Below are 22,982 nucleotides of genomic sequence, written 5' to 3' on the forward strand. Positions count from 1 at the left end.
CCAGAAAGGAAGCAAACCGCGCGCTCAGAGCCGGCTACCCCGGCGGCGACGTGTCCCCGAACAGTGGCGCCCTCAGCAAAAATAGCGGGCGCAACTGTAAACTCTCCAAGGACGCGCTTGCCCATTGACGGCGGCGCGACGTAGCAGGCCGCATTCAGTGCGCTTCCATCGAGCGGCCGTGGTTCTGGCTATCAAAGCTAATCAGTAGGTGAAAGAAAATCGAGCATGTTTTAAGGAATGGATTAGGCAGAGGCAAAAATCAGATATATGCACTAAGGGACAAGGCCATGTCATTAATAATATGGAAAAAACAATCAAAGTAGCCAAGGAGTTCTATACTGACCTATACAGTAGCCGAAGTAGTTGGGACGGTAATGAGATTGACAGTAGTGAAGAACAATCAAATTTTCTACCAGTAGTGAAGGACGAGGTTAAGAAAGTTTCAGGAGCTATGAGAAGGGGGGAAGTAGCAGGGAAGGATCAGGTAATGACAGATTTTCCGACGGACAGCGGCAGATCGTGATAGAAAACCTGGTCCTGACCACTTTGTATGTGCAATGCCTGTGGACATCGACACTACCGGAATCATGGAAGAAAGCTAACGTTGTCTTTATTCATAAGAAATTGGACGCAAAGCATGCAAGGTATTTACTAAGGTACTCGTTAATAGAATCGTGTCAACCATAGACTTTGCAGGCTGTGACTTTTTGAAAACAGGTCCACGAGAAATGGTCTTGCCCGACGAATCACAAATACCGGTTTATTTCGGGCCAACAAAAAAGCTCTACGGAATGATGCATCATCGGATGACACTGGAGAGTGAAGCACACACTTGAGGCTTGCGGCAGCACTATGCCATTACTACAAAGGGGGACTGTGTTTTTACCCGGTGCGGCAAGGCAAAACAAATTAGGGCACGAATATGGGGATGCGGCACAGCTAAATCGCTCCTAGTGGCACCAGAGACATTGATTCGCACGTGGCAACAACTTACGGAAACAGCCTAACCCTCCCCCGAAGGCACCCTTTGCCGCTTCCGTCTTCATCCTGGTAGGGCTCTCTTCGCCGCCCGTGTTCACCTAGGATGCATCGTGCAGCTGGCTGACAGCATGACTCTGTCTCTGTCGGGCTGTCTTGGAATTCCCCATTCTAGGCTTTCTGCCGTCCTTAAAGCTGGCTCTCAAGCCGAGCACATGTCATGCCTCGCAATAAAAGTCTGCATATGCACAGTTGCGCTACTTCCATGTGCACCAAGACTGTGTGGAAGAAGCACATAGTTCAAAAGGCCAAGAGGGGCATGGGACCCCCACAACTTGAATCATTCAAAGGATCAAGTAGCTTTTAGGAATGGGTTCTTTACCATCAATCGTATCATATCCATACTATCAACCAAGTCATAGGAAAATGCTTGGAATATTATAATGTGCCCCTATATATAGCATTCATTGATTATGAAAAGGCATTTGACTCCGTCGAAACGTCAGCAGTCATGCAAGCATTGCGAAATCAGGCTGTAGATAAGCTGCATGTAAAAGTACTGGAAGATATTTATAGTGGCTGCAAAGTAATCATGGTTCTCCATAAGGAAAGTAAGGATCTCCCCAGTACTATTCACAGCTTGCTTAGAGGAAGTATTCGGAGACTTGGAATGGGAGCAGTTGGGGATAAGGGTGGATGGAGAATACCTCAGTAATTTGCGATTTATTGATGTCATTGTGTTGCTAATTAACTCAGAGGATGAACTACAAAGAATTATTCATGGCCTTAACAGGAAAAGCAGAAAGGTGGGCTTGAAAATCAGTGTGCAGATTACTAAAATAATGTTCAGCAGTTTCGGAAAAGAGCAGCAGTTTACAATAGGTAGCAAAGCACTGAAAGTGGTAGGAATTGAATATGTCTACTTAGGACAAGTAGTAACCGCAGATCTGGACCATGAAAGGGAAATAACTAGGAGAATAAGATTGGGATGGGGCACATTGGGCAAGTATTCGCAGATTTTAACTAGCAGTTTATTGTTATTGCTTAAGGGGGAAATATATAGCATTTGCATCTTACCTGTACTCACCTATGGGTCTGAAGGATTCTCTTAAGGATTCTCTTAAGCTGAGGACAACACAGAGAGCCATGGAAAATGGGAGGTGTAACGTTAAGAAAGGATGTAGGCAGAGTGGGTCAGAAAACACGAAAAATGACGTTCGTGGGCCTTTTTCCTTGAGGTGGTGAAGTGCAATTCAAGCTCAAGAACGCAAAGCTACATCGTACCCCACTTTTCTGATGCCAGGCATGTACCGTCTTTGCCAAAAGTAACCAGGCTGATCCGAAGGCTGCCGGAGCAAGCGCGCGGCCGTGTGGCGGCATTGCGCTCGCTGTGGCTTATCGGGGCTCGTCAGCTCCGAGGGTACAACAGCTGACGTAACTTCGTACCCTCACTCTCGCCCGTTGGATGATAAAAACTAGGCGCGTATAATGTGCGAGCTGCGGTTTCAGGCATGCGAAGCCTGGTTGTGACCAGTGAGGGCGCTCAGTATGCGACGGGCCTATTCGCTCTTCTCGGCAACTGCAGAAAACAGAAAGGCAGGTGATAGTAGATACGGTGAGCTCTGGTTGTTCGTTTTTAGGACGAATATTTGCTAGGTTTGCCTGACAGTGTTGCCCTGGAATAAGGGTTCCGCGCACGAGAAAGTAATCATATGCATCTAATGGCTAAGCGTGAGAAAGGTTTCATTATAGTTTGTTACTTTAAACAAAACTTACCTACAAGCAAATGCAAGAATTTGTTAGAATCAATCATTGCATTTATTTATACACAGCCTCCCCGAGGGGTTAACACAATTTTGCAGGCCTAAAAGAGAGATAAGGTGGCTTGAAAGAGTTAACAACTCTCCCATACCTTTGTACCGGAGTCATGGCCCTTAAACTGGCAGTGCGCAAGGCACCACGGAGAAGGCATATTGAAATTTCGAGGTGTGTTATCATTCTCTAGTTTACAGGTGCATCAAACACGCCGGAAAGCGCAATTGTGCTGGTACGTTTCAGCAGCGGAATACAGAACACAAGCACGTATAATTATATAGCAAGAAACGCGACTTATAATATCGGCTTCAGTGCTGTTGCCGAGAAGGGCGAATAGCCCCGTCACTATAACGAGCGCCCTCACTGGGCACAACCAGGCTTCGCACACGTGAAAACCGCAGCCCACACATCATACGCGCCTAGTTTTTATCATCCAACGGGCGAGAGTGAGGGTGCGAAGTTACGTCAGCTGTTGTACCCTCGGAGCTGACGAGCACCGATAAGCCACAGCGAGCGCAATGCCGTCACACGGCCACACGCTTGCTCCAGCAGTCGTCGGAGCAGCCTGGTTACTTTTGGCAAAGACGGTACGTAAGTCGTCATTAGACAGAGGAACCAAAGCAGTGGCAACCCTTTTCTTGGTGAAGGGTGTCAGTTGGAAGTGTTTCGAATGGGTACCGCAATTCCGCAGCCATCACCGAGTGCCAGCCACCCGTTTCCTCATAGACTCATCTTGTTCAGCTAGCAATCCGACTTGCAAAACCTGTAGAAAGCCTTGGTGATTTTTACGCTCGTTACCACATTCCAGACATTCCGTGAAGGGGATAAGAAATGAAGATGAATACGTTTTCCTTTCCTGTGATTGTATGTCGACGTCTTGGGCATGTTATTCATGGGGCCAATTTTGTTGTGACTTGTATGTTCGTTGATTGGATGGCGTCACCTGGCATCGCGGTAGCGAGGGTATGACTGCGTAGCTTCAGGATCAATCCTCGCAGACTTCACCAATATTATAACGAGTTTTATTGTAAGGCGAGCTCGTTTGCTAGGGCTAGGTCAAGGTAGGCGCTGGCCCGAACAGCTGGTGCTCGTGTCTTGTGCCGGCGCGCTGGCGCCAGGTCATCTTGTTCTTTACAGTACTAATTTGCAAAAAAAAACATAAGAATAAGATGTTTGCAGCATTTGTGCCATTTGATTTTACGTTTGATTTTCGCACTAGGTTTCTTGTCGAAAAATAAGTTGGGAGATACTTTCTAAACTTCTGCTTACTAATGAAGACAGTTTTATCTTTTGGATGCCATATAGATGCTGCTTATCATGTTAGAGCGTTTCATCTGATAGGATCTAGCACTTTATATTTGATGCTTTGGACTGGGCTTATTATTTGCTGCCATCTTGTTTTTTTATATGTATTTAGTCCTGGCAGTCACTTGCGTGTTTGCGGCTCAGTCACACCGCTACCACTCTGTGTAGCGAGTGCTATAGCTCCTCATTGGAGGATTTTTGTAACATTTCTCATTAAGAGTGAAATAAAGTGTAGCTATAGAAGTACCAGAAAGGTATGTTGTGTATGTCATTCAGCGCTGTTCATTGGTCTGCACTTTTGGGCTTCCTCGGGATGAGCCCTCAAGAATAAGGCGTAAAAGCATTTGCATCTTAAAGAAAAGCATTTGTCCCTTGTTCTATTCACTAGTGAGAGACACTAATATATGTGTCTTCTCACTCTAGGAGACCAAAATACAGTGTGATTGGTGTATGTGGAATCATGAAATTTGCACTTGTCGCCACAGCACATCTTTTTCTTTTTTCTTTTTTTTGTGACATTGCTGATCTTTTTTGCATGTACTCCTGATTAGGTGCGGTGCTTTGCTGTTTTATGTTTTGTGAGTGGTAAAGGAACTGGTGGTATTATTACTTATTCTATGGCTAATGTTTAATGACTGCAATCTACTATAAATCATCATTCACGACAAGGCCGATCTTCTCTTATTCATCTGCAGGCCGTCAGCATCAGCAAGGCCATCAACTCACAGGAATGCCCAGTGAAAGAGAAGCACGTCAGGAGTATCCTTTTCGTCGTGCTGCTTGATGCTGCCACCATTTTAGTTCATACGTCTTTCTTTGAGATTTCGTTGCATCATCTCCACCAAAATTTCTTACTGCTCAGCGTGTGTGGTTTTGTGCCATGGCTGTATGTTTAGTGCAAACAATGGGAATAGCCTCTGCCAAATTTAGTATGTGCTGCTTGTTACAGGGACCTGCAAGCGGCAGTGTTTTCATTCAGTGATTCTGTTTCATCATTATTTATTCGTCCTCAAAGGCGGCCTTAGGTTAGGGCATTCCATAAGGGTTGGAGGAGGGCTGGGGGTGTCTTTAGCATAATACATTTGTTTGTGCACATCCATTTGTCATTTCGAGGCTGTGAAAAATGTCCAGTTCCAACTTGCAGTGCAATGATTCTTTTCTTCATGTGATTAAAGGTTGGTTACAAATGATCACTGTTTATTCTTGAAGCTCCCCAAGTTCATGCAGGAGTGCACATGGCTCTGTTCACAAAAATAGTCAAAAATCTTTATCAAAGGCCTCTACTGTAAACGCATCTTGTGTTAAGTCGAGATTCTGTTCAGCACTTAAGAATAGATCTGGAAAAATAAACAAGGTTAGGTCAGGGCTAGAACTTGGAAGAAAGAAATAAAAAAACAGCACAAAGGAAGGAACGAGTAGCTGCAAAAGGCCTGAAGAACCTTTTGTAGCTTGAGCGTGGCATTCGGCTAAACATTAACCATTTTGTGACTTCTTCCTCTCTTGAAAAGTGGGAGCACAGGGGTGGGAGTGTTGTCGGATCTTGCTTTGATTATCCTGAACGCCCTGGTGGCCAGGCCTGATAATCGGCACGTTCCACGAGAAAGGCGCGCACACCTTCTGGGGCCTGGTGATGAAGCTACCGCTGCAGGAGAACCCCATCGTGTGCTGGAAGTGCTGCCACGTGGTGCACAAGCTGCTGCGGGAGGGATACCATCGGGTGCGGGCATCCTCCTTTTAACTGCCCCGCCCTCTTCCTTTTTTTTTCCCCTGAAGAACTTTTTTCGCCAGCTGTTTCCATTATTCTTAGCCAGTCAAAAGGTTGCTTTGGTGACCTAACTGAAAATCGACTTCTATTCAACACATCGGCAAGGAACCTTTTGGTGCCGAAGGTAGCAGCTAGGCAGGCTAGATGGAACCTTCTGGGGTCTTTGGTTAATTTCAGAGCCCACAATATTCCACGGGGCTTACATATCGCATCATCCAAAAAGGATTGTCAAGAGGCAGTGGTTCGTATAGCTGGCAGTTTGATTTCGATGGTACGAGGAGATGGTCAAGAAAGAGGAAACTGAGTGTGTCACTTCTCTCTGCCTCTGTAAACACGAATCGGGATTTTTAATTTTTTTTTTTCTATGGTCTGGGTGTTTGCTGCATTTATTCTGTTCTGTCTCAGTCACAATTTCAATGGGCTGCTCGTCTTATGTGCCTGGAAAGCTTGCTCATGTTTTTGCTGCAATAAATGGGGCCTTTTGATTGTTTTCTGAAGATACTTTTTTTTTTCTCTCTTGCAGGCCATTCCTGATTCCCTTCGCTATCGCCAGACATTCCTGGAGTATGGCAAACTCTGGGTGAGTTTGGTGCAGTACTGATCTCTTGGACCGATTATAGTTATTACTCTTCTCTGAAAGCTGTGCCTTTTTTTGAAAGCTGTATGTTTTTGGGTAACCGACTGGTATCTTGCTAATCTCACAATGCTGTGTGCATCGGTTGGTGACTTCATTTCTCTCATTGTGAAGAACAGAGATTACAGTTTTTTTTTTCCCACAGCGTCGGTTGTTACTGTGTCATAAACACTGTCATGAGCATGTGTCTTACGGTCAATGCCAGATATTTGTTTAGGTTTCAGTCTTTACTCTAGCTTCCTCGTTATTTGAATGTAAAGTACTGGAAATGTGCAACATATGTGTGTGTAGTCCTCTGCACGCTTCAGCTGTTCAATGAAATGTTGCTTTATTCTCTCTCATTCTTTCGCTTACTCAAAAAAATATGTGTTGTGTCTTTTGTTGAGCATTAGTGAGAAATATGTAAAGCTAAAAAGGTGGTCCGTTCAAAGGCATCATTACAGTCAAAAATTTTTATTGTATCGCATGCATTTAGTGCTGGATATTAGCATTTCCTGCGGTTTGAGCTGCCATGGAGTACAAGCACTAATACCATTTGGAAAACACAAGGCTTCTCTTCTATTTTGATGAATTATATTGCCTGTCATTCTTGCAGGCAGAAGGGAACATGGGAAGCCATTATTTATTCATTGTGTCATCATTGCAGTGTTTTAATCCTGCCATTAAGATGATGGTATGCATCTTATGCATCTTCTGGTATGCATCTGTCAGAGCAAGGGTCACATGCTACACTCTGCATATCACTTGTTTATTGCAATATTGCATTAAACCGGTTCCATAAAATATAACAAGTCGGTTCTTGCGGCTTTGAACCCTACCCTGCATGCTTGTTTTGACAATTTCTACATAACATGTAGCGGTTGTGTTCCTTTTAAACTCTCTCCTTTTCATAACCCTTTGTACAACAGCTGGGCACATTTGTCTCACCTACTTCAGTTATTGGCAAACAGGCAAGGGTGCATGCACTACCCTAGTGCAGGTATCCAGTTCAGCATGCACTATTTTGGTGGGCAAAAAAATTTTAAAATTGTTTATCTTTTTATCCTTTACCCTTAGTTAGCAGCTGCATAAAACTTTTTTAATCAATTTTCAATTGTAATGCATTTCTTACATGTTGAAAAGACTTGGGTGTGGATGCATACAACATCTGAAAGCTTTTAACAAAGCAGTTGGTATCTTTGTTTATTCCTTTTTTTTCTGTAAAACCAGTGGTCAAAATGTCTTTAAGGTGACCTAGTTCAGTTTGTAAAAATATTCTTAATGCAATTCGAACGTTTGTGTGTATTTCAGCCATTCAATGCAGCTTACATCATATGTGCCTTTCATTCGTGTGCTTCTTATCTGCAGGGCCTGCTGAAAGAAGGCTATGGAAAGCTGATCCAGTGCTACTGCCGCCTCATTGTAGCAAAGCTCAATTTTCACTATAGGGTGAGCGCATGCGTCCGTGCCCAGTTAGTATAGTTACCTGCTTGTCAAAGTGCACGCGCCCAGGTCTTCGCTGAAGACCCGACTTAACTGTATCACAGTTATATTAATTCAGACTCGTTCAACCTTGACTTCCCATTTATAAGAGCTCATTCATTGGTTCTTTTGCCAAGATTGTGTATCTCAACGAGAGAAGACACCCAGCAATATGAATGCTTAGTGTGTACGGTGGTTGATTTTAACTGCCCACACAGCAGACCTTGCAGCTGAGCAATATGAATGCTTTGAATGCATGATTATTATATTTTAGCTGGGGTCCCATGCATGTATGGCTTGCCATTGTTACCCGTGACCTTATTACCAGTTGTTACTGTCGGGAAGAAAATCTAAGGAAAGGATACCCAGTCATCCCAATTTTGGCCATTGCTTGTGCACAGGATAACTGCCTTGGGAGGAAGTGTGGATGAACGTTTGTGGAGGTACCACGGTATAATCTATTTGCCAATAATGTCGCATGGCTAAGTAAGTCAGAGACCGAACTGTAGCGCACAATCAAGAACCTAGAGAGAGAAAGTAAGAGTGTTGGTGTAAAAAAAATTTTCGTCAAGAAAATAAAATGAACAGCTTTCACAAGACACCAAGTGAAGGAGTTGGGGAAGAGGTGACAGTGGTCTACTAAAGGCTCATGTTGCGGGAACAAGGAATGGGCCAGAGACAAATATATGCAATGCCTACATACATGAGTCATGCTGGCAAGTAGGTGAAGGTATTTAGAGCTGATCAGTCATAGGGAAAGCATTATTAAAACGTCATCAAGAGTGAATATCAGGGGTAAGTCATGTGTGGCATTTAGTTGACTGATTTGAACACATATCAGAGCTATGATACATATATGCTTTCGAACATTGTGTGTTCCTGGCAGTCAGTTTTTGTGATAGGGTGTTGCTGGGTTACGGCCGTAGAGTTTATGAGGATTGCTATTTCTTTAGTATGAGCTCTTGTTTTGGGCCTAGAGGTCATTGATACCCAGGTTTCAAGCCGTGCATGTTCTTTTCATCTGCAGAATCCAAAGTTTCCAGGCAACCTAACAGTGACAGATGAAGCCCTGGATGATATTGGGGAAGGGGACGTCAATGTTTTGTAAGTGCCCCTCTGCTGTACCAAATTTCGGGCACTTTTGTCATTTCAAATGTTCAGTTCCTATGAGATCCTGCCTTGCCTTGGATAAATGCATTTTTATGATTTGTTCAGTTTATTGCATTGTCTAAAGTTGGGATTTATAATAGCTGTGAGTAATAGGTAAAGTACACAGGAGTAACTATTTTTTGCCAAGCAGTGAGCATAAAAATAAATTTTCATTATTGAAACAACGGTAACATTTTTCGAAGTGAAATACAACTTTATTCAAGTGTGCATATTCCTTTGCATATTCTGTTTAGTTAATTTCATGTTTCGTCTGACCCACTTTCGCATGTATTTAAACATTAGCTGACGTGGCCTTTCAAACCTTTGATACTGAACTTTTCACAAATCTTACTCAGTCCATACTGGTTTTCAGTCATTGAAACAGTTGTATAGCTGTAGAAATGGCACCAATTTGAAGGCAAGCTGCTTTTGACTCATTAATATTCGGTGCATTAATACTGGCCATCGTACTGTCATTGCATAAGCATCATGATCAGTTCACTGCCATATGTGAGTGCAGCAATCATGTTTTGTAGGCGACTTTATGCATACTTTGATCTCTTTGTTCGGTGACAGTTGAGAGAAGTTGCCGACGTCATTGTTTGCTAAACGTGAGTGTCTGTACATCTGCCCAATTTTTACAAGCATTGATTTGCCATCAGGAGTTATGGATGCTGGGGAGGAATGTTCCTAGTTTTCGGGTTGTGGGTGTTGCTAGGCTATTTCTTATGTTATTCTTCTGTCCAGCTTTCAGCTGACGTGTGAGATGTTTGACTACATGGATGAGATCCTGGCCTTACAGCAGGCAGGTATGTCAAGGGGTTATTTGTTGCCATCATTATTGGAGCGCAGTTATTGGCATCATTTGGGCGGGCTGCTGGCATTACGCTTTAAGATCTGTTGGACAGCGATTTGAATGAAGTCCTAGCTTGGGCAGCAATGGTGTGCTGGGAGTGAGCAAGTTGGAAGGGAGGGCTGATCAGTGTGTCTCCTTCTACCCTCTGCATTGCACTTGCATGTTGTATGTTTTGCCCAAGGTTATTGATAAGTTGGCTTCTCATAGTAACTTAAGCTTGGTGGCGAATGTTTTTTTACCTACATTGAAAAAGTCAAAAAAAAAAATGGAAGGAAGGAAGAATTCAGATTATTCCGACTATAATGCAAAATCTGCAGAATTGCTGCAGATTTTCATGTTTTCCACTGCAGAAAGTTCAGAGGCTTTGTGTAATTCCAGCATTTTTATTTTTTTTTTTTACGTGAAAAGATTGTACTTTGTGAAAATAGTGATATATCCCTGATTTTCTCGGTCTTTTAAACCTTGAGGCAGCATGTACGGTGCTGTCATTTTTTTTTATCCACAGCTATCCAGGGTCTTACTTATCATGCTCGAGGAAAAAAAAAACGAAAATGGAGCATCTTAGCTCACTGACCAGAAATGTCTTAGTTCAGTGTCTGTCTACAGGTGGTTATGCCATACTCTTCCATTGCCCAGAAAGAGCTAGAATGACTTTGAGTCACAGCTGGTGCCTGGCTTTCACGTCTGAAGTTAGCAGTACTGGTATGAAAGTTATGTACACCCTTTTTTGATAGCTCTATTTGAGCGCCTTTTACACAGTTGTGTACAGGCAAGGCATTTATATCATCTTCTTAAGCAAATTTAGCTTCCTTCGTGTCTCACATAGGATAGTTATAACTCCGTGTACTGAATACAGGAAATAATTGTTTACAAGATGAGTTGTGGCATTTTGACGTTGCTGTTTTTCTCAATTAAGACACTTTGTACAAAATATGTCTCTGTAAAAAATAACATCTGCCATTTTTACTGGGAAAGTAATGAATTGTGTTTCTTGAAGCGTCAGTGTACTGCTTGAGAGGAAATCTATTTGCTTTTGATGGAAGCGAGAATTGGTTCTTGGGAAGGCTAAGGACTTTTCCTCATGAGGAAGACGACTTTAGCCAGTACGAAATGAGCATCACACCATCTTTGCAGTCGTGTTATTTTCAATAGCGTTTTTGCCGCCATTTCTGTGTCTTGGTTCTTAAAACACAGGGTGTGCAAAGGGCAGAGGTCAGTTTCAGTTCTTCCAACAGTTCTTCCAGTGGTTTTTACAAAGCCGTGATAAAGGAGCCACGCTTATACTTTTGCACTTTCGGTTCTTGCTCTGTCCTTTCTCGGTGCCGTTTATCTTCCAGTGTGGTGCATGTGCGTGTGCCCAATCGGCATGCAGTGTTTGGGTCCCTGGACATGGCGCGCTCCAATTCCATGACCAACTCGGGCCAGTGCCGCCTGGCGCCCCTCATTCCTTGCATCCAGGACTCGAGCCAGTTGTACGACTACACGGTCAAGGTCCTCTTCAAGCTGCATGCCGGTAAGCTTTGGCCTCTTGGCTGATCCAGGATGGGAATTAGATAGAATGGAATGTCTGGCCAGCATCTTTTATTTGACCTCTGAACCTTGTCACTCTTCCCCTTTTCCCTTTCCCGTGCAGCCCTGCCAGCCGACACCCTCTCAGGCCACAGAGAGCGCTTCCTCAAGCAGTTCAAACTGTTGAGTACCCCTTGCACACTGTGGCTTCTTTTGTATTTCCTGGCCTTGATTAACAACATGCAGTCCAAACTAACCTTTTTGGTAGCTTGGCTCGGACAAGCCATCTAGTTGGAGGTGAGAGGTCACCTCCCATCTTTTTGTGCAATAATTAGCTGCTGTTATAGTTTAGTGAAAATGAGTCTAAGGCCTGTGTTTATCCCACATTGCCCATATTGTCACATAGTGGTGACAAGGCCGTAGACACCAAAAGAAGACACAAGCTTGATAGCACTGAAATTAACTCTTTATTGGGCTGACTTGCGCCGGCAAAAGAACTAAGCAACTCGGCGGCGGTGATAGCAACAAACGTGCTCGTCGATCGTCGAACAAAGAATGCTCGTCACACTCGTCAACGCTCAATTTAAAGGCTGCTCAGAACAATCTAGATAACGTTGCAAACTGCTACTAGCACAACCTGGAACATTGCAGAAACATACGCAAGTGATCGGAATCTTCGAGACAGATCTCGGCGCATATTTCGCGACAGAGAAAATGATAACGTCTCATATCGCGACAACGAGCATGAACAAACACGGGATACAGAATTGATACGCATGCCAGGATTACAGTAATAAGCCCGCATGCCGGCAGCTGTTAAAAAACAACAAATACAGTTTTGAAGGTTTTGCGGCATTACTCCCCCCTTAAAAAACATCGTCTCGATGTTCTAAAATAAACACAGCAACTTAAATAGAAACATTACAAAGTTTAAATGCCGAATATTCTTTAATGCGCGTAATAAGGCTTCAGATGAACAGCATACAATTTCTGGGCGCGCGCGGCGCCGTTGTGATGCTGTCATACCGTCGGGAATGACTTCATAGTCCAGTTGTTTGACGTGGCGAAGAATTTTGTATGGCCCAAAGTATCGACGCAGCAGCTTTTCACTTAGTCCATGGCGGTGAATTGGAGTCCAAACCCACACTTGGTCTCCTGGATTGTACTCTGCGTGGCGACGTCATGAGTTGTATCGTCAGGGTGTAGGTGCGCTGTTGGTCTTTAATACGCAGCCTTGCGAGTTGTCGGGCTTCTTCTGCATGCTGCAGGTGGGCGGCGACGTCAAAGTTGTCCTCGTTGGTTATGTGCGACAGCATTGCGTCCAGCATCGTCGTGGGCTGCCTGGTGTACACAAGCTTGAATGGGGTTGCTCTGGTCGTCTCCTGAACTGCCGTGTTATATGCGAAGATCACGTACGGCAAGATGGCATCTCAGGTCTTGCAGGGTGCGCTCAGGTCCTTGAAAACCTTGAAAACCCTTGAATTTGAAATTTTCGTTTTCAAGGCCCTTGAAAATCCTGGAATTTTTTCTGCTTCTTGAAAAGCCTTGAATTCCTAGCGTACTGCATGCAAATGGTTATTAATCTGAAAAAAAAAAAATGCGGTTAAAATATTTATATTTTCAATAATGTGTTTCAGTATCTGGGTTTCAGGCGTAAAAAATTAGTTTGTGCTAATATAGCCAACGTTGCGCGACGGTAAGCCACATTGGAGCCACTCACTCTGAAGCCAACTTGAGCTGATTCAATCCAATCTGATTTTGGCGCTTTTTGGTGGTGTATGGCATTGTATATTTACGTCTTTTCTGCACCCGACTTGTTGCGGCTGAAGCATCCGACTGCAGAGCTAATGCCTGGGAAATGCAAATTTCAAGGCACATGGCTTCACGACACTTACAAAGACTGGATTGCACCAGATACGACGTGTGAGCACTGCGCAAAATGCAGGTTCTACAGCAAGACCTTCGATATAACCACCATAGGCGAGTCGGCGTTAAAGAGCCATATGAAGAGTGCTAAGCATGCCGGTGTCATGAAGAGTGCAGCCAACAGCTCGGTGCGAAAGTATTTAGTTCGAAGTATGAGCCAACAGTCAGCCGCTCACCTCCTTCACAATCGGGAAAACCAGATGATGCTTGCAAGGCACACGAGCTGGTGACGAACGCACAGATTCTGTGGGCTTTGAAGGTTGTCGCATCGTGTTTCTCCTATCAGTCATCATCTGAAGCAGGCCAGCTATTCCAGTGTATGTTTCCGGACAGTGACGTGGCCAAAGCATTTTCTTGCAGAGAGAAAATAATGTGCCTACGTGACGTGTCATGGTCTGAGGCCCTTCTTTTTATCTGCTTTGCAGCGGGATATAAAAGATTGTGATTACTATGTGGTACTCTTCGACGAGTCCTCAAACGACTATCTCCATTGGAAACAAATGGACGTTCACATCCGGCTTTGGAATTCGTCTCACAAGGTGGCAACGAGGTACTATACCTCAGCATTTATGGGGCACTCGATATTCGAGGACATCCAAGGAAAGCTGCTGAGGGCGCTCGAGCCTTTCCCTCTTGAGCAAATTCTTCAGAATTCAGTGGATGGTCCCAATGATAACCTTAAGTTAGTGAAGAATTTCCAAGAGCACCTGCATCAAGCATACCAAGTTCAATGTCTGAATATTGGGATCTGTGTCCTCCACACCATGCACAACTCTTACAGGGCAGGTGTTACAGCAAGCAACTGGGGAGTTGACTATCTGCTCTCCAGTCTGAGCACGCTTTTCCATGGTTCTTCTGCAAGGAGGGAAGACTTCCTAGCAATTACCGGTCAGGAGACTTTTCCCCTGAACTTTGTTGCACACCAGTTTCACCGACTTGCACCGCTTGCTGTTACACTGGTTTCACACCAGCTTCAGCAGATACGTATGCTGAAAAGACAGAGGCAGCTATTGATTTGAAGTAAATTGTCAGATCCAATAGCCTGAGGAAGGCTGCACGAAGCAAGACTGAGGAACTGTGTAGCCTCAACGAGAAGATTCAGGAAAAGCGGCAGGAGCTCCCCTGAAGTTGCCATTAGCAGTTTTGCAGAATGAATTGCTCTTCGACATTGGTGCAATGCATTGCAGGGTGTTTTTCAAGACTGCACATTTTTAAAATTATTTTGGCTTAGTGCAATACTGGCTTTATTATGTTGGCTTAGTAACGTGTTGGCTTAGTGCAGTACAAGCTGTTCCTTGAAATGTTTCTTTTTCGATTTTTGTTCAGTAAAATTGTTACCTGATATTGAAAACTGCTGCATATAGCATTGTGTTGAGTCCTTGAAAATACTCCAACTGGGCCTTGAAATTTCTTGAATATCCTTGAATTTGCCTGTTTTGAATCTGTACGAACCCTGTCTTGTGTTCAGCGTCGACATGCATGGCGATCATATCTGCGATCGTTTTGTTTAGGCGCTCCGTAAGGCCATTGGTCTGGGGATGGTACGCAGTTGTTCGTCGATGGTTTGTATGACTGTATTCCAGGATGGCTGGCGTCAACTCTGCCAACAACGCCATTCCCCTGTCCGTGATGAGCACTTCTGGGGTGCCATGTCGCAAGAGTATTTGCTCAACAAAAAAATTTGGCAATTTCTGCCGCGGTACCATTAGGCAGTGCTTTTGCTTCGGCGTAATGGGTAAGGCAGTCAGTGGCCATGATGATCCACTTGTTACCCATAGACGAAGCTGGAAAGGGGCCGAGGAGATCCATCCCAATTTGTTGAAAGGGCAGGTCTGGGGGCGGAATCGGGTTTAGTAGTCCTGCTAGTCTGAACGGCAGCGTCCTGCGTCGTTGGCACTCACGACATGTCTTCACATAGTGGGCAACTTCGCAGGCAGTCGCGGCCAGTAGTACTTCTAGATTTGACGCAACGTGCGTGCAAACCTGAGATGGCCTGCTGTGGGCTCATCATGCAATGTCTGCATAATTTCCTGCTGGAGGTTTTTAGGCACAACAAGACGCTGCGCGGTCCTGTTGGGTGCGAAGTTCTTCTTAACGATGAGGCTATTGCTTAAGCGAACAATGATAAATGTCGTGTGAATACAGCAGGAGGGGAGGTGGTCTTTTCTTCTAAGTATTCGGCTAGCGCTTTCAGCTCAGGGTCTGATCGCTGTTATTCTGCGAAACTACTGGTGCTTACCGATCCCAAAAAAGCGTCTGCGTCGTCTTCATTCACCGGCACATCAACGGGGGTTCGTGACAGGCAGTCTGCATTGGAGTGCTTGCGGCCTGACTTGTAGACAACTGTGATGTCGAATTCTTGAAGATGCAGGCTCCATCAGGCAAGGCGGCCGGAGGGGTCTTTAAAATTAGCCAGCCAGCAGAGCGCGTTGTGGTCGCTTACCACCTTGAATGGTCTACAGTATAGGTATGGACGAAACTTAGAAGTGGCGCAGATGATTGCGAGGCACTCCTTCTTGGTCGTTGAGTAGTTGACTTCGGCTTTTGTGAGGGACCTGCTAGCATAGGCAATTATTTTTATCTGTCCGGCACTCTTCTGGATGAGAACGGCTCCTTGGCACACACTGCTAGCGTCAGTACAAATTTTGGTCTCGGCGTTTTCATCAAAGTGGCCAAGTACCGGAGGGCACTGCAGACGGCGCTTAAATTCGTCGAAGGCGTCTTCTTGCGGCGCTTCCCATTTACAAGGTACGTCAGCCTTTGTGAGCTGTGTCAACGGCTCGGCGATGCACGAAAAGTCTCCGACAAATCGTCGATAATAAGTGCGCAGCCAAAGAAACCTGCGCACGGCTTTCTTGTCAGCAGGCGGTGGAAATTGTGCAATTGCAGCTGTCTTCTCTGGGTCTGGCCAACCATCTTTGCTAACGATGTGACCTAGGAACCGCAGTTCTTTGTAGGCGAAGTGGCACTTCACTGGTTTTAACGTTTGTCCCTATGATTTGATGGCTTCCAACATTGTCTGCAGCCGTTTCAGGTGGTCTTCAAAGTTTGACGAGAAGACAACGACATCATCCAAGTATAGCAGGTAAATCTGCCACTTCGAGCCCGCGAGCACAGTGTCCATTACTCGTTGAAACGTCGCTGGTGCGGAGCTGAGGCCAAAATGGCATCACCTTGAACTCGAAAAAGCCGTCCAGTGTTGTAAATGCTGTCTTCTCGCAATCTCTTTCGTCGACCTCAATTTGCCAATATCCGCTCTTCAGGTCCATCGATGAGAAGTACTTTGCATTGCAGAGCCGGTCCAGTGTGTCGCCGATGAGGGGAAGTGGGTAGACATCCTTCTTAGTTATGATATTCAAGCGGCGGTGATCGACGCAGAAGCGAAGTGTGCTGTCTTCTTCATCAAAATGACTGGTGCCGCCTAGGGGCTGTTGGGTGGCTGGATCACGTCATCACGCAGTATTTCCTTAACTTGATTGCTTATGGCCTGGCGTTCTTGTGGCTATAAACGGTGGGGTCTTTGACGCAACGATCGAGTGTTTTCGTCCATGATGATGCGATACTTTGCTAACGGAGTTTTTTGCCGCACCTTCGACGCTGAAGAAAAGCACTCGGTGTAGTTTTCAAGAAGAGTGCGAATCTGGTCTTGTCTGTCTCGGGGGAGCATTGGGTTAATGTCAAAATTGGGCTGCTTGTCTCGGTTGGGTGCATTGTCTTCAAGTTGGTTGGGGAGGGCGAAGACTTCTCGGGTGTCCACTAGCTCGTCAAGGAAAGCAATCGTCATGCTCTTGTTCAGGTGCCTGTATTCGTCGGTGAAGTTCGTGACGAGCACATCAGCTTGTCCATGACGGAAATGGGCGATGCCTCTTGCGATGCCAAGTCCTCTATCCAGTAACAACTGAGTGTTTCCTTCGACAATCCCTTCTGTGATTTCGACTTCTGTTGTAACTACAGGGACGATGATGCTTGATCGGGGTGGTACGGTCAATTCTTCGTCGAGGACGTTGAGAGCAACGTAATGCATTGAAGTTTTCGTAGCAGGTATCGCTTTGTCGGTAGAGAATTTGATGAGTTTGGATCGGAAGGTCGATGATCGGTCAGAAAATCGATGCCCAGAATCACATCGCGGGAACAGTGCTGTAGGACGACGAAGCTGGTGGGGTAGGTATGTTCATTTACTGTAACCCTTGCGGTGCATCACCCTGACGGCGTAATAAGGTTACCACCAGCGGTGCGGATTATCGGGTCATCCCAAGTGGTCGTCACTTTCTTGAGCTGGGTGGCGAAAGCTCCACTGAGGACAGAGTAGTCGGCACCGGTGTCCACTAGGGCGGTAACCTTGTGTCCATCGACAGCAACCTCAAGGTTGCTTGTTTGCGTCCTAGTATTGCACGTTGGCTTCAGTGTTCGATCTCTGCTTCGTCTTGTCTTGTGCTGAGGTCGCGGCCAGGGCACACCATCGTAACGTCGCTGGCCGGCGATGTGAACTTGAAGTCTGATCGTGATTTCGTCGACGTTGTCTTGTGGATCGGCGATTTAATGGCTGCATCGTCGTCACTCATTGTCGGCGATGGAGGATCTTCGTGTTTTCGCCGTGAAGCAACCTCACCTCCAAAGGTTGCTCTGTTTAATTTCTCCTGCGCGGGCTTGGGTACTTTCCGTGCACACTCTCATCGTAGTTACGACCTGGCGACGCAAAGCGGGCCCTGTACGGCGATGGAGACCTGAACCGACGGCTTGGTGGCGCAATCTCACCCCTACGCAGATAGTTGATTTCTTGCGGTTGTCCACCTGGGCGTGGTCGTCGAGCTTCGACTGCAAATCCGCGGAGACCGATTCGTTATTACGGGCAGTAGCGCAGAATGTGGCCGGCCTCACCGCAGTGGGAGCATAATGGCCGGTTGTTTGCTGTCCTCCAGGCGTCGCACTTCCTGGGGCAAGTGGATTGTTTGTAGGCTTGGTGGGCGGGGTCCAAGAGGCGGCTTTCGGGACGGTTGCGGCGAGGGCTTGGAAAGTCATCACCTGGGGGTGCAGGGCGACATAATTCAGCAGCGCAGTTCATCGCTGTTGCCTCTTGTGCTGGAATAGTCGCAGCAGTCGCTTGAGGAACCCAGCGCGTACTGGACTTCTTCACGGACGACATCCGTGAGCGTCGCCACCTGTAGTTGTTGCGATGATGGCAGCAATCGGCGAAGCTCCTCTCGCACGACCTCCCGGATGAGGTCCCGAAGGTTCTCTCCACTTGCAGATGTGCTGGGGTAATGGCTTGAGTAGTACGGGTGAAGTGGTCGCTTGTAGTGGCGCATCCGGGTGTCCAACGTCTTCTTGATGGTCGATGCTTCCCTTTCAGATTCGTCCACAGTTTTCAGCGGGTTCTGGACAAGTCCTGCAAAGAGCGACTTTTTAGCGCCTCGCATTACCAATTTCACTCTCTCACCTTCGGTCATGTTAGTGCCGGCACGGCGAAACAGGCACTTCATCTCCTCTACATATACCAGGACGGCTCGTTTGGGAGTTGGTTTTGATTGGAGGAGGGCCTGAGCTTTTTGCTTTCGGACAGAACTTGCAAAGGCCCTCAAAAACTCTGCTTTGAATATCTCCCAATCCTTTAAAGAAGTCTCGTGATTTTCGAACCAAACTCCTTGAAGAACAAAGTAGACTTGCCTGAGTTTCGCAGCACCATTCCAGCCGTTGAATTCTGCCACACGGTCGAAAAGGTCCATCCAGTCTTCCGCATCTTCGTCCGGTCGTTCATGGAAGCAGGGAGGCTCACTGGGTTGGACGAAAACAACCGGTGCTGTAGGCTGGGCCATTGTCAGCGTTGATGCCTTCCAAGATCGAATGAGGTCCGACAGCAGTCAGTGTTCAGGTTGGAGCCTTTGAAGCCGGTGACTGGTTCGGTGGCCTGTTGGCTGGACCTTCAGGATAACAGGAACAAAGCTGTGGTCTCCGCTTGAAGGATCAAAGGCAGCTCCACCAGATGCCACGCAGTGGTGACAAGGCCGTAGACACCAAAATAAGTCTCAAGCTTGATAGTACTGAAATTAACTCTTTATTGGGCTGACTTGCGCCCGCAAAAGAACTAAGCAACTCGGTGGCGGCGATAGCAGCTAACATGCTCGTCGATCGTCGAACAAAAATGCTCGTCACACTCGTCAATGCTGAATTTAAAGGCTGCTCAGAACAATCTAGATAACATCGCAAACTGCTACTAGCACAACCTGGAACATTGTAGAAACATAGCAAGTGATTGGAATCTTCGAGACAGATCTTGGCGTATCTTTTGCGACAAAGAAAATGATAATGCGTCATATCGCGACAATGAGCATGAACAAACACGGGATACAGAATTGATACGCTTGCCAGGATCACAGTGATAAGCCCGCATGCCGGCGGCTGTTAAAGAGCTACAAATACAGTTTTGAAGTTTTCGCAGCAGTATTGATGGCTCATGAAAGGTGTACGTTGATGCAGCAGGACTCATACTTAGCCTCTGATATTAATTGTAGGAAAGAAGCTGTACGAAATTTTGTCAGTGGGAACGTTCACCTATCGACATCATACGTTATATTTTATTCAGTTGGAGGTGCCTAATACCATTGCTGCTGCTGTGCAGGCCATGAAACTTCCCCAAGACCATCAGTCAGGACAGTAGTCTGGAATTTAAAACTTTATATAATTTACTTTGAATATTTTTTTGTACTTTGTGGGAATTTGTGCGCATGTTGTATATGACTTGGTATATATTTTACCACTATTTTTTCTGAGAGAATACAGTCACCGTCTCCTCTCTGTGAGAGTGTGCGTAGCTGTCTAGGGGGAACTCCAGTCTTCGCTTCTGCTATCCTCACGAGGGAACTAATTATCCTTCGCTAAGCCAAGGCATGGTGGTTGGCCGTGTGGAAGCAGAGGGGTCGGGAAAAAGGTTTTCCACAAGAGGTTGTACTGGCTCCAATCTTTAAATGCATCTCTGTCAGTGAAATTGTAGTGGCTTTTAGTACCATTATCTGCGACAATCGCTGAGACTTGGCCTCGTCAGTTACAGCTTTCCCATGTCTTGCATTGTAGCAGCTGGCTTCATTGTTGCGTCACCTATGTGAGGGACCTCATAAAGCTGTTGTGGTTGCCATAGTCAAAACACCAGTTTTCTGCTCTGTAGTATGTATAGCACAATAGGCATCCCCTACCCAGTAGGCATTTCCTTTTTCTTCTGTGATCTGGGTTCATTGTTCAGCTGAAGCTCTTTTGGTTCCACCATCAAAGTGCAGAGCAGTCTGTACGCATATGTGCTCATGAGTAAGCAACGCAATCCTTTAGGCTTACGCTGTCATAGGGGATCTTGTTTCCAGGTCTTGTCCCTCTGTAATTCATACTGGGGCGCTTGGATCTGCAGTCACACATTACCCTTACTTAGGCCAAGTAGTCAGCTTTCTGCGACTTGGTTAAAGTGCGGCTTTATATCTATGCCTGATGGTCTTTCACACAGTGTGGTATCTTATGATCATATGGTAATGGGTATTTGTGAGGTAATGCAGGAACAAGTTAAGGGATTAGTAATGAAGCGAGCATTAAGTGCACATGCACGACTGAGGTTCCACAAGGAACCTTGGTCATTAAGCCTGTTGTGTCATCCCTTAAATGTGGGGCTTGAGTGCCCTTCCCTGCAATATTTTGTGTGTGGTGCATATTTTCAGGCTGCAGCAGTTCTACCTGAACTCGGTGAATCTGCAGTACTTCAAGCACCTCATCCAGGTTCCCCTCCTGCCAGAGGTGAGTCACCTTTGTTGCCATCACCATGGTGGTGCATGATGACTGCTGCTGTTTAGCAGGCTCCCGCGTCTTTTATAATTTTAAAAAAATACAAAATCACTGATCTGGGAGCCGCTTGCGGAGCCGCTGCATGTCGATGTGTTGCTGTGCATAGCAACTGCATGACAACTGCATAGCAGTGCATTGCTGGGGCAATGATGGTAAGTCTCCCAGTAGAGCACTGCAGTTGCGTAGCCAAAGAATAAAAGAACAGGTTTAATTGGTGACAAATGTATCATTTTAGCCAACAACACAAAGCAGGGCGACACTTGAGCAAAACCTGCGCAACAATGCTTTCATATGATATAATTTTCATCAAATTTCTTTGCGGTTTTCTTTTTTGCTTTCTGGCAATCCTTGTGCCCATCCCTGAGAAAGCCAGGACTAAGTTGTTGGGAGTGGTATTTTTTTCTTCTTGTCACGAACCCTGTAGTAAGAATAGCAACATACAATTTTTTACCCTGCAAACTGTAATGTGGGCTGCGTGAGAGGTACTGTAGTGGAGGGGCCTGGCATAATTTCAGCTGCCTGGGGTTCTTTAAGCCTTTCAGTGCCACATGTTTAGGAGGATCCTCTCCTAGATGCCATGTTTACAGAAACATCTGCCACGAACGACTGCAGTATACTGCAGCAAACAAAACAGTGACACCTGTCTTTTATTTATGAAAAGGGACACAAACTTGTGCTTTAACAAATGATCACTAGGTGCAGGCACCAGTCCCTGATTTCTTTCGAATCCAAGTAAAGTTGAGAGCTATCAGGAATGAGCACACGACGCAACACGAGGATATTTGGCGAATGTGCACATGATTAATGCACTCTGACATCCGCATAGCACAAAGGTGTTCAACAAAACTTGAAATTGGGCTGGATGGTGCATTGCTTGACGAAAGATAAAGCGCACAGGAAACACACACAAGAGAAGCAGACACAGGACATGTGTCCTGTGCATGTCCTATGTCTGCTTCTCTTGTGTGTGTTTCCTGTGCGCTTTATCTTTATTCAAACAAAGGTGTTCAATCGTCCCAATAGAAATAAGGCTGCTGCAGCTGGAGTTTGGCCTTTCAACCTTGGAGTCAGCAGCTAAATGCCAGTAACAAGTGTGCAGTAGGGCAGGCGAGAGGTTGACTGCCGGAAGTAGAGCGCACACAGCATGCGTCTATTTTCTGCTTTCCACCTGCACTTGATGGTACGGTTCCCACCTGCACTTGATGGTACGGTCCCCACCTGCACTTGATGGTACAGTCGTGCCCATTGCTGTCACATGTCATGGTTGCCACCTGAAGGCCTGGGATCATAGCTGCTGTCCATAGAATTGCACTGGTAGATCAGTAGCAATTTAGCATTGCTGAGTGTTGGTGTGTCACTGTCATCATCATCATCATCATTCTGACTACTATACCTATTGCAGGGCTAAGGCCTCTCCCATATCCCTCCAGTTAACGTGGTCCTGTGCTAGCTGCATCCACTTGACCCCTGCAAACATGTTAACCTCATCCCCCCACCCCTAACTTTCAGCCGCCCCCTAGCTGCTATGCTTTCCTTCCCTTGGAATCAAATTTGTTACCCTTTTTGACTGTCACTTATCCTCTCTTCACACTACATGTCCTACCCATGTCCATTTTTTCTTGATTCTCGCTAGAATGTAAGTAACTGTTGTTCCCTGACCCGTTCGGCATGTTTACTGTCTCTTAACGTTAATCTGCAATTTTCTATTCCATAGGCTCTCTGCGTTGTCCTCAGTCTAAGTTTAATCCTTTTTGTTAGCCTCCACG

The 22,982-nt window shown here is 45.8% G+C and overlaps 1 protein-coding gene across 1 annotated transcript in view; it reads left to right on the forward strand.

Moving 5' to 3' along the window:
* Hip1 (Huntingtin interacting protein 1) overlaps nt 1-22,982 on the forward strand; it is a 138,312-nt gene that overhangs the window by 20,919 nt on the left and 94,411 nt on the right. Inside the window, exons 2-10 of the mRNA XM_084597457.1 lie at nt 4,794-4,857; nt 5,673-5,815; nt 6,387-6,443; nt 7,845-7,925; nt 8,986-9,062; nt 9,855-9,916; nt 11,336-11,476; nt 11,597-11,654; nt 21,093-21,168. Of these exons, the coding sequence (XP_084453583.1) occupies nt 4,794-4,857; nt 5,673-5,815; nt 6,387-6,443; nt 7,845-7,925; nt 8,986-9,062; nt 9,855-9,916; nt 11,336-11,476; nt 11,597-11,654; nt 21,093-21,168 (759 nt within the window). The remainder of the gene's footprint in view (nt 1-4,793; nt 4,858-5,672; nt 5,816-6,386; nt 6,444-7,844; nt 7,926-8,985; nt 9,063-9,854; nt 9,917-11,335; nt 11,477-11,596; nt 11,655-21,092; nt 21,169-22,982) is intronic.

Source organism: Amblyomma maculatum, chromosome 3 (assembly GCF_055883805.1).
Source record: "Amblyomma maculatum isolate TAMU_Amacu chromosome 3, ASM5588380v1, whole genome shotgun sequence".
Taxonomy (NCBI): Eukaryota; Metazoa; Arthropoda; class Arachnida; order Ixodida; family Ixodidae; genus Amblyomma; species Amblyomma maculatum.